Below are 14,880 nucleotides of genomic sequence, written 5' to 3'. Positions count from 1 at the left end.
AATTAAAATATGTTATGGTCACCATCAGTGTCATATGTTGTATGTCTTGTGAAGTGTATTCCTGATGCCTCAATGTAAAAATACTGTCTGTTCCTTTTTCACTCTCTCTCCCCCAGCCGATCTCAGCAATGGCATCTGCACGTGCGTCTGCTTGTCCTCAAACGTTCCAAAGTGGATTTACGCATTACGCATCTTGAATAACAGTTGAAGAGAAGTCATCAAAGATGAGAACACTACAATCGATCCTGTTCCTTTTCTTCCTGCACCAGGTGAGTTATTCAAATTGTATAGATCTGCAGAATTAGAAGGAATAGGCTACCTAAGTGGGAAATGGTTTATGAAGTAGGCTATGATATGGAATGGGAGCTTCTTGCAATTGCGTCTACCGTACGCTCAGTATGTAGGATACTGTCTATTTTAATTGAGACATGAAATATGCTTTTGACATGTGCAATGGTGCAACCTTGTATGAATGTACAAGGTTGCACCATGGCACATATGAAATGCATATTTAATTTTCCCAAAATATTTGGTAGGTTACATAAAATTACAGTTTTGATGGTATCATTATTACCAAGCAAACATTACATTTGTAATGTCATTCATGTTTTACAATTTTGCTCTTAAATGCATCTGTCTTGAAATGTACAGTCACAGATGTTACATGAACTAGTAATAAAACAGTGCTTTAAGTATTGCTGAAATCTGGCCTAACCTGTAACCACATATTTCTGTGGGCAAAAACAGATTAACTGTAATAATTATATAGACGTGTATTAAATACTGCAAATTATGATAACCATGTCATTATTTTAGAGAAACAGATGGTAATAATCAGTCTCAGTCTTGTTGATTGAGTTTAAATTCCTAGAGCTAAAGTCAAGGACATTGACACACTGCATTAACACACAAGATGCAATTAATTTCCCTAATTGTATCTAAATGAAGCATATCATTTCCATCTAGCAATGTACTCTATTACAACTTTTTCTCATGGAAAATTATGAAAGCATGACATCTTGTGAATTCTTGAGAAAAATCACTGCTGATTTTTCTGACGCCTGATTATCGTAACGTACACCACATGCTTGTTATTACATTGTTATACATGCTTGTTATTACATTGTTATAACATCACTGCCATATATTGTAGAAAATGTACCCTTATATCTGAAATTACCCGTAGTATTTTAGAACCCAGTTGAGGTTTGTCTTGGGCATTATATTTCACATTAATACGAATATGCATGTTGGGTCACAAAAACATATTTGTATGTAAATTCATGGTGGCATAAAACATCCTGTAGAAACAGATGTGTTAGAAGTATTTGAATCTAGAGCCACTGTGCCAAATATAACAATTCAAAGTAACTGGTTCTGGGCGCTTGCACATTCTATTCTTGCATGCCATCAACATTTCAATGTTTTTTTGGGGTTGTGCTGCATATGCTTGGATGGTTTACAGCCATTCATTTATTGCCCTTGAATGGATTTGATCACCTCTGGACAATAATCCTCACAGAGCAGTCTTTGCAAATAAAAGTCAAGTGCTTACATTTGAGTAAGTCATAGACCCTGATTTATTCACTTAAAGGCTAACTACTGAAAACAACTGTTGTAAACAGAGTTGTGTCACATGGAATCTCTGACTACAAATGGCTTTCAGAAACCAGTGTTCCATACTATATGATTGGGTGATAAATCCACCTACATGTAAATCCTGGGGAATATGATTTTGTATTTACCAGAGATTGCTAATCTTAAACTGATGTGCCTTGGCCTCCTGCGACCTAATGCTGTTTCCCTTGCATGACTGAGCTATCCAAAGAAACATCACACTGTAAGATTGAGGTAAATTAAACACCACATTATTCACTGGTTTTATGCAGCTCTTGAAATATTGCTTTCTAGTGGCAGACAGCTAAGGACTGTAAATGTGGATCCTGTTCCTGACGCTGTTAAAACAAATATGGAACAATGCTATGAAATGAATGTAGAAGATCAACATGGTTTTAAACAAGGTGCCCGACTGAGCTTCAGACGTTTTGCGTGAGGGACCCTGTGTGTCTGTGCCTCGGGGAACTCTCCGACCTCACCTTAGACAGCCCAGGCTCCCTGGAGGGCACTGCCGTCTCCCGGGTCCTTATTCCTCAGTGGGCTCTGTCCCAGCTGGCCCTCTGTCTGGCTGTGGACACATTGTATTTGGTCCACACACACGCACGCACGCACGCACGCACGCACGCACGCACGCACGCACGCACGCACGCACGCACACACACACACACACACACACACACACACACACACACACGCACGCATGCACACACTTGTGCATGCACGCACGCTTGCACTCATGCATGTACACACACACACACACACACACACAAAAACACAGACACAGACACACACTTGTGCACGCATGCACTCACACACTCACAATCTCGTGCACACACTCACACGCACGCTTGCACTCATGCATGTACACACACACACACACACACACACACACACACACCATGATCCAAATACTGTAAATGGAGCCCCAGCATCTGTGCCATATACCCTAGGGACAGATAAGAGGGTCAAAGCCTTCACACGTGGAACCATTCTTCCTATGACATCTGCCACAGTCAACCTCTGAGAATGACAGGAGAACAATGTATATGAGGACAAAACCCCACTTGAGCTCTGCTCTCTGCATTCTGCCTTTTATACTGTAGATTTCATGCATCCGATGTCTGGAACGCAATCCCACTCAGGATTAGGAAGGAGAAGATTATGACAGAACTCATTACGTCTCAGCATTTGACTAGTATCTAGCCATGGATTTGTTTTGTAAATATTATGTCACAACCAAACCATTCACAGAACCAGAGTGAATGTGCTTACCTCTGCTGTATTATAGTAACATTGCAGCTGACTGCCACAAGCCTAGGCTGAGCAGAGGGAGAGGGAGTGGGAGAGTGTGTGTTCAGGGGAGAGTGTTAAAGCATGAAAGCTTAAGAGACCAGGTGCAAGTAACTGTGACAAGCCTAGTCTATAGACTCTACTTGAGTCATCCTGCTACTTTAATGTGCGCTGGATGGTGGCCACTTCCTAGAGAGATATAGTATGTTATAATTTTAAAAAAAAAGTGTAAACTGTAAACTGGAGGAATTAAAGCTTCTTTCGAATTAATTTATGTAGTCTTAGAAAACGTAGTGATTAAATTCTACATTTGCATCTTACGTGTCAACAGAATGTTTTTTTAGTTTTTTTAAATGTGCTGCTGATAGTGAACAGCAGTAGAGGAAGACAGCCCGGCTGAATGTGAAGTTAAAAAGGGATCTCTGGCAAGGGCACTAGTTTGAGGCCCATCCTCGTAACAAAACAGAAATTCTCCATAAATTCCCTCTCCAGGGGCCCTCCACCCTTTTTCCCCTTCCATGCGTCCAATTAGCTCTGATTTCATTATTTATTTATTGTATATTTAAAGGCAACCAACACTGGAAAAGTGTAATAAATGTACAGTGGAGGGGATTAGGAGCAGCTCTTTAATCTCATGCTTCTGATAATACTGCACGGGCTGATTGATTAGTTTTTCAGGAAGCTTATGTCAGAAAAACCTAATCCGTCTTTGGATTGTGCCAGCCATGTAAGGTTTTTCGCTTCGGCACTTTATCATGGCGGCGAATTACAGAGCTGCTGGGTTGTGATAAGGCCCCTCGCCGCATTCACAGGCCCTTTCCCTCTGGACAATACAAACGCTGTTTATATTCTTCACAAACCCGCTTTAGCCCGGTCTTCACATCAACCTCTCACAGGATTTGCCTTTTTGAGAGAGAGGGAAGAACTTTTAGTCTCCGTGAACGCCGCAGAAGCCAAACGGGAGAGCGAGAGAGAGAGAGAGAGAGAGAGAGAGAGAGAGAGAGAGAGAGAGAGAGAGAGAGAGAGAGAGAGAGAGAGAGAGAGAGAGGGAGGGAGAGAGAGACAGACAGAGAAGGAGAGTGAGACAGAGAGGGAGAAAGAGAGAGAGAGAGAGAGAGAGAGAGAGAGAGGGAGGGAGGGAGAGAGAGACAGACAGAGAAGGAGAGAGAGACAGACAGAGAGGGAGAGAGAGAGAGATTTTTGGGGGGTTGAGTAAATGGTGGTCTGGCTAGAAAGCTAAAATGTCTTCTCTGGAACTGGTGAATTTGAGTGGGTTTGTCTGTAAATACAAGAGATGCTCTGGATTTCAGGAATCATTTTGGAGCTTATTTCGGTGCTGATGTGTATCTGGGCTCATATTGGGGTCACATTCTGTAGCCTGAAGGCTCTGCTGGGTAATCCCTCATAAACAATACTGTCTGTCTGTGACATTTGCAGTCCTCAGACCTTATAATGTGTTTTGTCTTCTCCACCAAAGCTTGTCGTTTTCTGGTGTGACATCTTGCAAATGCATTTTGAACAACAGCTGGCGGACACAGGACTGCGTTGTGAACAGTCAAATGATCAAACCTAAATGTCTATTCGTAGGAGCAAAGGACTGATGAAAATGTTCATTCAGGCAGTGACATCGACAGTATTGCCCCTGATGATCTTTCCACATCTTTTAGCCTCCTTGCTAAGCTACAGTATGTGTGGCGTTAGCATCCACATAGGAGAATACCATACTGAGATCTCCAGTTGGACCTCCACTTTAACATTGTCAGTATCATAGCACAGGATAACAGCACTGAAGCCGCATCTTGGGGAGGGGCATGTTTTCTTGGGCCACGCCCACTTCCATGGCGTAGGACCTCGGCCCACGATGTGAAGTCCTGCGCCATTTTGAAAGGTATCAAAAATAGCGGAATGTTAACGATCTGCATTTGATCTTTGCGCAGTGTGTTTGAGAGAGGTAGTCCTTGCCCTTCAGGTCAAGGTATTATTTTTTTTAAAGGCCTCGGGGGCTGTTGATATGAATACTTTTTACTGTATTGGCCTGGGGTAGAGTGGAAGGCAACGCAGGCTTTGCAGCTGCATGGCATTGTCATCAACTCTCGGCCGTGCGAGACAGATACTGCAGCACGACAGCACATGGCCGATGGTTTGGCTCCTTCACAAATGCTCTCCTCATCCCCATTACTCAGGCCCGCTCTCCAGGAGAACGGCCAACGACGTCTAGACTGCACTTCACACTCTATGTGATGCTAGTTGCTGAATTGATTGGAGGCCGCTCAGGATCCTTGACTTATAAATATTCATATATACCTTTCATATACTGAAGACAACCTATTGCTCCCTATTTGATACAACACCAAAAGTATTGATCCTACCCTACAAGACATGCCTGAGATTGTATTGATATTTTTCTGGATACTCTACCAATGTGACCTTTATTCTGAGGGGTCTGCTATCGATGTGGGGGGACATTCAAACACCTTGATTGGCTGTAGAATCACATCCGTAATCCATAATTGTGTTAGTGGGTACTCAGGTACTTGATGGTGTTTTTCATACTTCTACCAGACTTTGGTTTGACTATAGTAATTACCACCTGGTGTTTGGGCAGGGCAATCACAATACACGTCAAGGCTTTGTAAAATGATTTAGCCTTTTAATTAAATCCGTACTGCTTTCTTCTACAAGATGAGTCCTGGCAGCTTTAGAATAAGCATAATAAATCTCTCCTGATTATTCCCTGTGTTTTCATTTTTCTTCTCTCCGTCTTTGAGGGTTTCTCTTTCAGCTTGTCATTTTCAGCCTAACAAAGTGCTGTCAGCTCCCCTCAGTCTTTGCATATTTCCTGTGAAGTACCTGTCTTCACTACAGGAGAGAAAAATGGAGGCGATGCCTTTTCTCTCTCGCTCATTTTTTCTTCTTCAAAGGGATCTGTCTCTTCCAAACCAGTCAAGGTGCAATCTACTCAGAGGAAAAGAAGCATTTGCTCTGTCAAATTGGGCTTATCCATTAAGACGAGCGGAGAGCAAATCAATGAAAAACCATGAAACATTTGAATATGGCACCGTGTTTACGTTCAACTTTGAAGAGAACAAAAAGAAAACGAAATTGCAGTTGTCAAAAAGACAGTTGTCTTGTGAGGAATACTTGCCTTGAGATAAAAAATAATAATAAGACAAAAAATAGTAGGTTTAAAGTGAGGGAGATAAAAAAAACATAAGCCTTCATATTTTAACAACAACTTTCTGCAGTTATCCACTGGTGCCATGTAACCCAACAAAATGTACAATATTGCTCTGTAAAGAAAAAAAAAAAAAAAGCAAATTCCAAAAACTATCGTTTTATAATTCCCTTCAATCCCACCTATCAGCGGTAATGGGGTTGGATGGTGTCAGAAGTGAGTGTGGGAGTGGATGCTGTGGCCGTGTAAGGGGATTATGAAAGTGATGATGCGTTGAAAGGTAACACCTTCAGGAAGCTGGAGTGTTCAGGAGCTTTGCTGCTGTCAGATCTGGCAGGAGTTGAGATAACACAAGTATCCCAGATTACCTCACCTGACGGCTCTCTGGCAGCCTCCCGCCAGACATGGGTGCCTTGTAGCGCCTTCGTTAACGCGTCGTCCCAGCGTACGAGAAAACATCATCAGCACGTTCAAGCTCACACCCTTGGCTGTTTTAGCTAATGTCCCATAGGGTAAAATAAGGTCAGGTCAAATTTCATCCGTGTTATCCAGTACAGCTTAAGTTGCTGTCACAACACACTATGATATCCTCAACATGAAATATCACTTGAAATATGAATCAGTCTGAGCTATAGTTCAGATAAAATTACGGAACCCAAATGATCATGATATACCTGGGTATAGTGTGGTCCTCTGTGGCTCATTTGGTAGAGCATGGCGCTAACAACGCTTAGGTTGTGGGTTTGATTCCTGCTGGGACCATATATACTGAAATGTATGCACTCACTGCAATGTAAGTCGCTTTGGATAAAAGCGTCAGCTAAATGGCATATATATATATACATATTAGAATAGTGTGGTGAGGCCCTTGGAAGCTGTTTACAATTCAAACAAAATACAATAGCGCATGGAGCGGGCATAAATACAGGCATACATTCAACCCAAAACAGGAGACACTATGGACTCTATTTTCAGCCTGTGAAAAACTGACGCACGTCAAACTCAGGTGTTTTGGCAATTTGTGTCGGCAGTAACTGGTGAAAATAGCACAGCCCTGAGGTGCCGTCTGCGCCCAGGTGGGTGGAGCAGTGGTAATAGGGGCTTGTTCACGACAATGAGCAGGTCAATTCAGCCTTTGAAAATAGCGCTTATATTTCAGACACTGTCCCCATTGTGTCCCCATAGTGTCCCCATAGTGTCCCCATAGTGTCCCCATTGTGTCCCCATTGTGTCCCCATAGTGTCATGGCCAGCACCACTCGCCAGCATCTGTATTTGGACTAAGAAAGGCTTCTACGCCGTTAGGGTTAGGGTTAGGGTTAGGGTTAGCCCTACAGCCTTATAGCTTTTGACGAAGACTACGGTGTAGAAGTCTTCTTCCCACTGTTGTTGGAGGGGCTTCGTCCTTCCAGACTTTACCGACACCAGCACCCCATTCCACAAACTCCTGTGGTCATCATGCCACCGTGCCTTAACTCAGACTACAACACAGCATTCATCCACACAGAGGCGTCGTCAGAGAGCCTGCAACACATCCAGCATCACTGCAGCAGACAGTTGCGGTAACATGCTGTTATTTATGCTAATCGCCTCCGTCAGAATGATTGTCATGTTTCAGAGACTACCTTATTTGGGCCTGTCTCCTCATCGTCAGTCGTGTGTCATGTGAACATGCTCACTAGGCTCTCTACCTGTCTGTCAGCCGCTGGGCGGGATGAGAGGCAGACAACTGACACTGTGATGACGCTGGCCCGGGCTGATGAAAGCACAGCTTCACATCACCTAACAGGATTCCTCTCAGCATGCCACCACACCAGGACATCAGTGTCTGTGTAATAAAGCTGTAATTACTCTCGTAACAAACATGTTATTACACAATCGTGGGGTAATTGCTTCGTAATTGCACGGTGATGGGGCTGTTTAAGCATTAGTTCCCGTGCCCACTGTAATAACAAAAACGATCAAGAAATTTTAATTGTAGCGTCCTCACCATAAGTGTCACTTGATATGCAGCCGTGTAAGCAGCAATTGAATGCAGCAGCGCTTCAGACACTGGCATTTGCTTGACAAATCCTGTGTCAAGTGCCTCTCTGGAAAGGTTTGGAAAATATCAAGCCACCTAATATGGATTTTGTGATCAAATAGGTGATGTTACGTCAACCTAGGTAATGACCTGTGCTTATCTATTAATAATTAAGAGTATGTAAGTAAGTATCCACACACCAAATCCACACCATTGTAGATACTCACCCGGGAATTTGCATTCTTAAAGGCCTAATGATGCATTAAAAGAGACCCAGTCAGTCAATTTACAGTTTGATCCGTAACACTTCGGAGCAAATCATGAGTCATTACAGTCTAAGCTGGACATGCTTTGGCATATCACTCACATGGGGTCAGGTGGTTTTGACACCAGGGATTATATGGCAGTAAATATCTCAGACACACACACACACACACCTACATGCATACGCGCGCGCGCACACACACACACACACACACACACACACACACACACCCATACACACTCAAACATACACACAAAAACACACGCGCACACACACTCAAATATACACACAAAAACACACGCGCACACACGCACGCACATGCACACGCACACACACACACACACACACACACACACACACACACACACACATGCACGCCCCAACCCAACCACCACCGACCCTGTGATCAGTAGCAGCTCACTGCTGTGATCCTCCGTGCTGCTGAGCACCTGCCACGTGTTCCCTGGCCGCCCCGTGATTAAGAGTGATGGTTTCGGAGCGTGAGGCTGTTCCAGCCGTCAGAGCAGCAATCTATTCTTCAGGAACGTGTAGACTCAAGCCCTCAGCAGCCTCAGCAGCCCTCAGCAGCCCTGAGGCCTCTAGGGCCCTCTCTCCTGGAACCGGCTCTTTGTGTGAATCATTACAAATGAAATGCCCTGTAACGTTGAGGGAGAAGGAGATGGCGGGGGGGTTGTGATGTGTGTGTGTGTGTTTGTGTGTGTGTGTGTGTGTGTGTGTGCATGTGCGAGCGTGTGTGTGTGTGTGTGCGCGCACGCGCGTGCATGTGTGTGTGAAAGGATAGGCTTAATGTGAATGGAACAGCTTGTCATGTTTGATGCTTAGAAACAAGCAGCAGCAGCAGCAGCTTTCCTAGAATCTGTGAGTCCGGTGGTCCAGTATGGTCCTGGGAGCATCGTTAGCCCTGGTGAGCTGCCACCATTTAATACCACTGTCGTCCCTTCCAACATTTTACTTAGAAGACAGACATTAACGTAATGAAGCCTCAGACACAGAAAATTAGCAGAGAAATGAATTGCACCACCAAAGTGAGGTCAATTTGCACAGATAAATCCATGCAGAACAGCGGAGTGCATCGTCGGAAATCGCTCGGCTCGCACCGTTGAACAGGTTAATTACTCATTTTGTTTATTGTGACGAAGACGTCTGAAGCTCTCCCCTACATAACCACAACCACGGAAACAGAACAAATGATTTTTATTTTAGCTCACCATAAAAAAGGGGAGAAAATAGCGATGCGTGACGATGCGAAACAAACACTCTCACGACAAAAACAAATCTCAGCCGATGACCAGGTGACGTGTTGCTGGTGTCAACCTGTGCCAGGTTGTTGGTCCGTGAAAAGAAGGAGGCAGGTGAAGAGAAGGATCAGATTCCAGACACACAGACATCCTACCAGGCCTCTGCGGTGTGTAGCCCGCGGCAGAGAACCCATCACCGTGGAGCGGTGTCGCCGGCCTGCTCCCCGCTTCCCCGCAAAACGCATTTTAACGGCATCCTCACAGACGATCCAGCAGCCCAGATGTCACTGACTTCTTAATAACTTTCTAGAGGCTAGTTCTGGTCACTGTGGCAATTACCTTTATGTCAAGCTCTAAAAGATATGTCTACCCACGGGACAAGCAGTCAGCCGCCTCCATAATGCTCATTACAGATGGATGTCCGGGCTGATTCATCCAGACTATTGTGAGACTCTTATCTCTGTGCTGTCATTACCGAAACATAGGGCTCTAACTTCACCCCCAGCAGCCCCCTCGGATAGTCGAGACGCTTGGTACATCACAGGTGATTAAATCACAGATGCTCTCATATAGTGACTTTGATGTCTTGACATGGCAGTGGTGGTTGTAGGTTCTTATACCAGTAGTACGTTTTGCTCGGGAAATCTGGTCAGGAGAGAGTAAATCACAGGGTACTATGAGACAGTCAGATCATGTTTGTAGTTAATCGCTGTGCCTTGTACACTTGGAATTATGTCTCTATGTTTTAAATGTAATAAGGTATGGGGGAGTTATTATCATAATACTGTCTGTTTAAAGTAAAGTTGCCCTGAATTGCCTCTGGTATCGCAGCTCTGATTAAGCAATCTTAATTAAGCTTTTGTGTGTTCCCCTTCAAAAATCCCATTTTGAAGTATAAATCAACGTCTATTTCTTGCACTTTAAGAGGCACAGACACAGACAACACTGCACACCAGTGTCAGGTATAAAGCCGATAAGTGTGTGTGTGTGTGTGTGTGTGTGTGTGTGTGTGTGTGTGTGTGTGTGTGTGTGTGTGTGTGTGTGTGTTTTCTCTCTCAAGACATTTAAGCATTTGATATCCCTCTCGCTATCCCCTTGTTGTCACAGCAATTTCCTCGCTCGCGCATCATACTGTTTTCTCATTTCCATTATAATAATCTTGTACAAACTTCACCTGAGGCTTTCACAAGTAATGTGAGATACTTAGAAAGGTAAAATGGAAGTGGAGAAATTAATAATACACTCTTCTAGAGCGCAGAAGTTAATATCCCTAGTTATGTTAACAGGAAAACAGTCACACAGACACATTACTTGTGCAAACATAACCCATTATCATTAGTTAAATGTCACATTATTTGACTTCACATACGTGAACGTAGCCAAATGATATGATAATATGAATATGAATTCAGTTAAATAGTTTTTTTAAATGAATTGTCTATGAATTGGACTTGCTATTGAGTGACATCGTCATGCACTCCCCTCATTCATGTTTACGTGAAGGAATTGTCTTAATTAAGCACCGGGGGAGTGATGGATGGGCCAGGCCCGCCACCCGTGAGAGACACATCGATTTCACATTACAAGCGGAGAGCTCTCAAATGGCTGTGCTATTATATACCGTTTGCAACATTTATTAAGGTGTGCCTGGTGTGAATCTGACGTTGTCTAACGCATCAACAACATTCATTTCAAACACATTCAAATGATGAGTGAGATGATATGATGTTTTAATCATTCAATATTTACAGCTTACATTGCATGTTACACATGATCAATAAATAGGTACAGTTATGCAACATTGGAAATTGTGTAATGCAGTAACCAGTAAGCCCGTAAAAGGTGGGGGTAACGGTGGTAGCCTGGTGTAGTTTGTTAACTGTGTACACATATGCTTCAATTAAGCTTACAGCAAAAACAAATTATAATTAGGTTGAAAATACTGTACAGATTTCAAACAGCCCCAGCTCAGAGCCGCCACATCTGCTTCTGCCAATGACCCCTCGAACCAGGCCCCGGGGGAAGCAAGCACTACTAATTACTAATAAAACTAGCTAAAGCTTATTGCCATGAATTATTAAAGTTTTATCTGAAGTGGACCAGGAATCAATCCTGAAGCAAAAGGGATGGGAGGAAGGAGGGATCACTGCTGAGCGTTCTGTCTGGTTTACTGGATTAGCACTCCCTTTTGTTTATTCAACACGTTGGGAAGCACATCTTCAGTAATTATTATAATTCTAAGAAAATATGGTTTAATTTTGTTATTGTTTTGTTACGTGTTGTTGCTCTTGTGCATGTGTAGTTACACCGTAATTACCCTACTTACGACACTGTAATGGCATGTCGTGACAAGGAGCATCATGATTTTTATGAAGCAGTGCGACAATAATTACAGTGTAACAACACAGGAATAGAAGCTATGAAAGTGCTGACTCTATTGTTGTCATACTCCTATGATATAATATCAACACATTTCTTGTCGCATTAAACCAGACAATCCTTACTTTAAGGCTAACAAACGTTTGGCAAAATAGGCCGATGCTCACGGACATGGGAAGGTTTGCCTCTTTCTGTTCAATGGGGGTAATTTCTGGACAGTATCTCTGACTAACGAGGCTCAGGAGTAGCCCCCGGGGGAACATCCTCCTGAACGTAACTCATCTGTGTCCCCCTCTGTTTACTGCCGTTGACTATTATGCAACAATTCCGACAGTTGTTTACCTCCTCTAACCTCTCCCTCCTCTCTTCCCTCTGAAGGTCACATGCAGGAAAGTGCACGGTCCGGAGGCAGAGCTCATCGAGTGGGGGGAGAGTGAGAGCGAGCAGAAGTTCTCTCCCACAGGGGCCAGCCCGCGTATCCTGAACCCCCTGCGTCTGTTCGCCAGGGGTTCCCCGGGGCTCAAAAACAACATGCGGGAGATGCCATATATAGAGAACATGGACGACTTCTGGGATTGGTTATCTAACCAGACAGATGTTCAGGGCACCCAGGCCAGAACTAAGCGCAGGCCCATTGTAAAGACCGGGAAGTTCAAAAAGATGTTCGGCTGGGGCGACTTCCACTCCAACATCAAGACGGTGAAGCTCAACCTCCTCATCACGGGCAAGATCGTGGACCACGGCAACGGCACGTTCAGTGTCTACTTCCGCCACAACTCCACAGGCCTGGGGAACGTCTCGGTGAGCCTGGTGCCGCCCTCCAAGGTGGTGGAGTTCGAGGCCGCGCAGCAGTCCACGCTGGAGACCAAAGACTCCAAAGCGTTCAACTGTCGCATCGATTACGAGAAGACGGACCGCAACAAGAAGACCGCCCTGTGCAACTTAGACCCGTCCAAGGTGTGCTACCAGGAGCACACCCAGAGCCACGTCTCCTGGCTGTGCTCCAAGCCCTTCAAAGTCATATGCATCTACATAGCCTTTTACAGTGTTGACTACAAACTGGTGCAGAAGGTATGCCCGGACTACAACTACCATAGTGAAACACCCTACTCCTCCACTGGATGATCTCCAGTTGGTGCGGTAGTATGTGCCCTGTCTGGATCTCCCTTTAGAGTTAGTATGACCAAGACAGACCCTGGGTGAACCCTCTCTCTGACACCTCAGCTTCATCAACCTCCATGTGTTCTCTGTAAATCACAGGCAGTTAGGAGAGCGTCCAGATGTTTTGTGTTAGGGTAGACCATAGGCGTGTGTTCACAGACCAATCCTCTTCTTTTGTGCCAGTAACTATGTTAACGTCACGTCACTGAGTCTCGGAATACACTGAAAATTTAAAGTTCCAATTAGCTTTTTTTTTGTATTGCTTATATTTCTTATGTGTAACTTAGAACTTGCTATGACTGTTTGGGTAAAATGACACTGTCTCATATGCAGAACAAACCTCGGCTCATATTTACGAACGCACCTCCTCCCATTTCACTATTCTATGAAATGTAAAATTACATATTTGACAACAGAAAATATCCAGCGAAACAGTCTAGTTCAGATGAGTTAGATTGTTATTTGTATGTGGGTGAAATCAATTCGGCCTTATTACCCAACAACAGTGTGTGTCCATGGCAATCAGGGTGGCTTGGGCAAGAATATTAATCATGCATTAACAATACACATCACCGTAACACATCAATGACCATTTGCACCTTATCTGAGAGCTGGATTATTCACTCACCTCCAATATCATTGGACTGTTATGACATTTATCAGATTCAGCAGCCCAACAAATCTTGCCAATATCTTAGTTCCTGTGCTAATGTAGTGGAATCAAATCCCAGTATGACTAAGAGACCTGAAAGTGGAGAGAGCAGTTCAGGTGCTTGGTAACAGTAGTGGAGTTGCAGTTCAGGTGCTTGGTAACAGTAGTGGAGTTGCAGTTCAGGTGCTTGGTAACAGTAGTGGAGTTGCAGGACAGGTGGATTTAGTGAATCTGGCAGCCAATTAACAGCACTTTGTTATGGTTCTGACACTGAGCCTGACACTGCCCGGCTTTAATTGTCATTAATTACATTAATTAATTTAGTCATTATGAATGAGACGACCAAAAGCAAAAAGTAAAATGGACGGTGTTCTGTGGAACAATGATCATGTCGGTGATCATAGACCAGAGCAGGATGCTCTGAATATACAGTATTGTCAATATACTGTAGTACAGGTTTTTCACAGTGCACAGAATCTGAGTTGAATCCTACCAACTGTCTTTTTTTTTTTTTGCTTAAACTGAAAAAAGAAAAAGAAAAAAAAAAATGGGCACAAACATATCAATCAGAGCAGTATGGTTCTCAGGTTCCAAATGGTTACATACATAAAATACATACATTAAACATTGCTAATCCATGTCGGTCATACTGTATAGTACATATCCAGGGGTTGGGCGAGGGCATGTGTCATTGACTACATGTTTGTCAATCACTTGAGGTTAAAGAAATGTTGAGTAAGACGGCGAGAAAGCTTTGTTTTATGTCTCTGATTGTTTTCTTGAAACCTGTAAATGATGCTCTAATATTATAGAAATGACGAGAACTGTATTATAAAGAAAGAACTGAATTGAAGTTGGTCTATGTTAATGTTTTAGTTTGAATCCTTTGTGCAACGCAAAGTGTGTTATGTGTAAGTCACAGTAATTCTAAAACTATACGTGTTTACAAATGGCTAAAAAGTAAATGATGTCAGTTTTATTTTCATCTGTCATACATACACTCACTGAGCACTTTATTAGGAACACCTGTACACCTTCTCATGGTGGAGGAACACCTGTA

At 43.5% G+C, this 14,880-nt stretch overlaps 1 protein-coding gene across 1 annotated transcript; it reads left to right on the top strand.

Moving 5' to 3' along the window:
• Positions 1 to 224: 224 nt before the first annotated feature.
• Positions 225 to 13,132, top strand: nxph2a (neurexophilin 2a; the record flags this gene model as incomplete). Its single annotated transcript, XM_083681680.1, has 2 exons — positions 225 to 269; positions 12,386 to 13,132. The coding sequence occupies 2 exons, from the start codon at positions 225 to 227 to the stop codon at positions 13,130 to 13,132; spliced, it is 792 nt and encodes a 263-aa protein (XP_083537806.1).
• Positions 13,133 to 14,880: the final 1,748 nt, after the last annotated feature.

This window comes from Argentina silus (assembly GCF_951799395.1).
Source record: "Argentina silus genome assembly, chromosome: 12".
Taxonomy (NCBI): Eukaryota; Metazoa; Chordata; class Actinopteri; order Argentiniformes; family Argentinidae; genus Argentina; species Argentina silus.
Note: the sequence above shows the minus strand (reverse complement) of the source record. Positions and strands in the feature narration are given on the sequence as shown.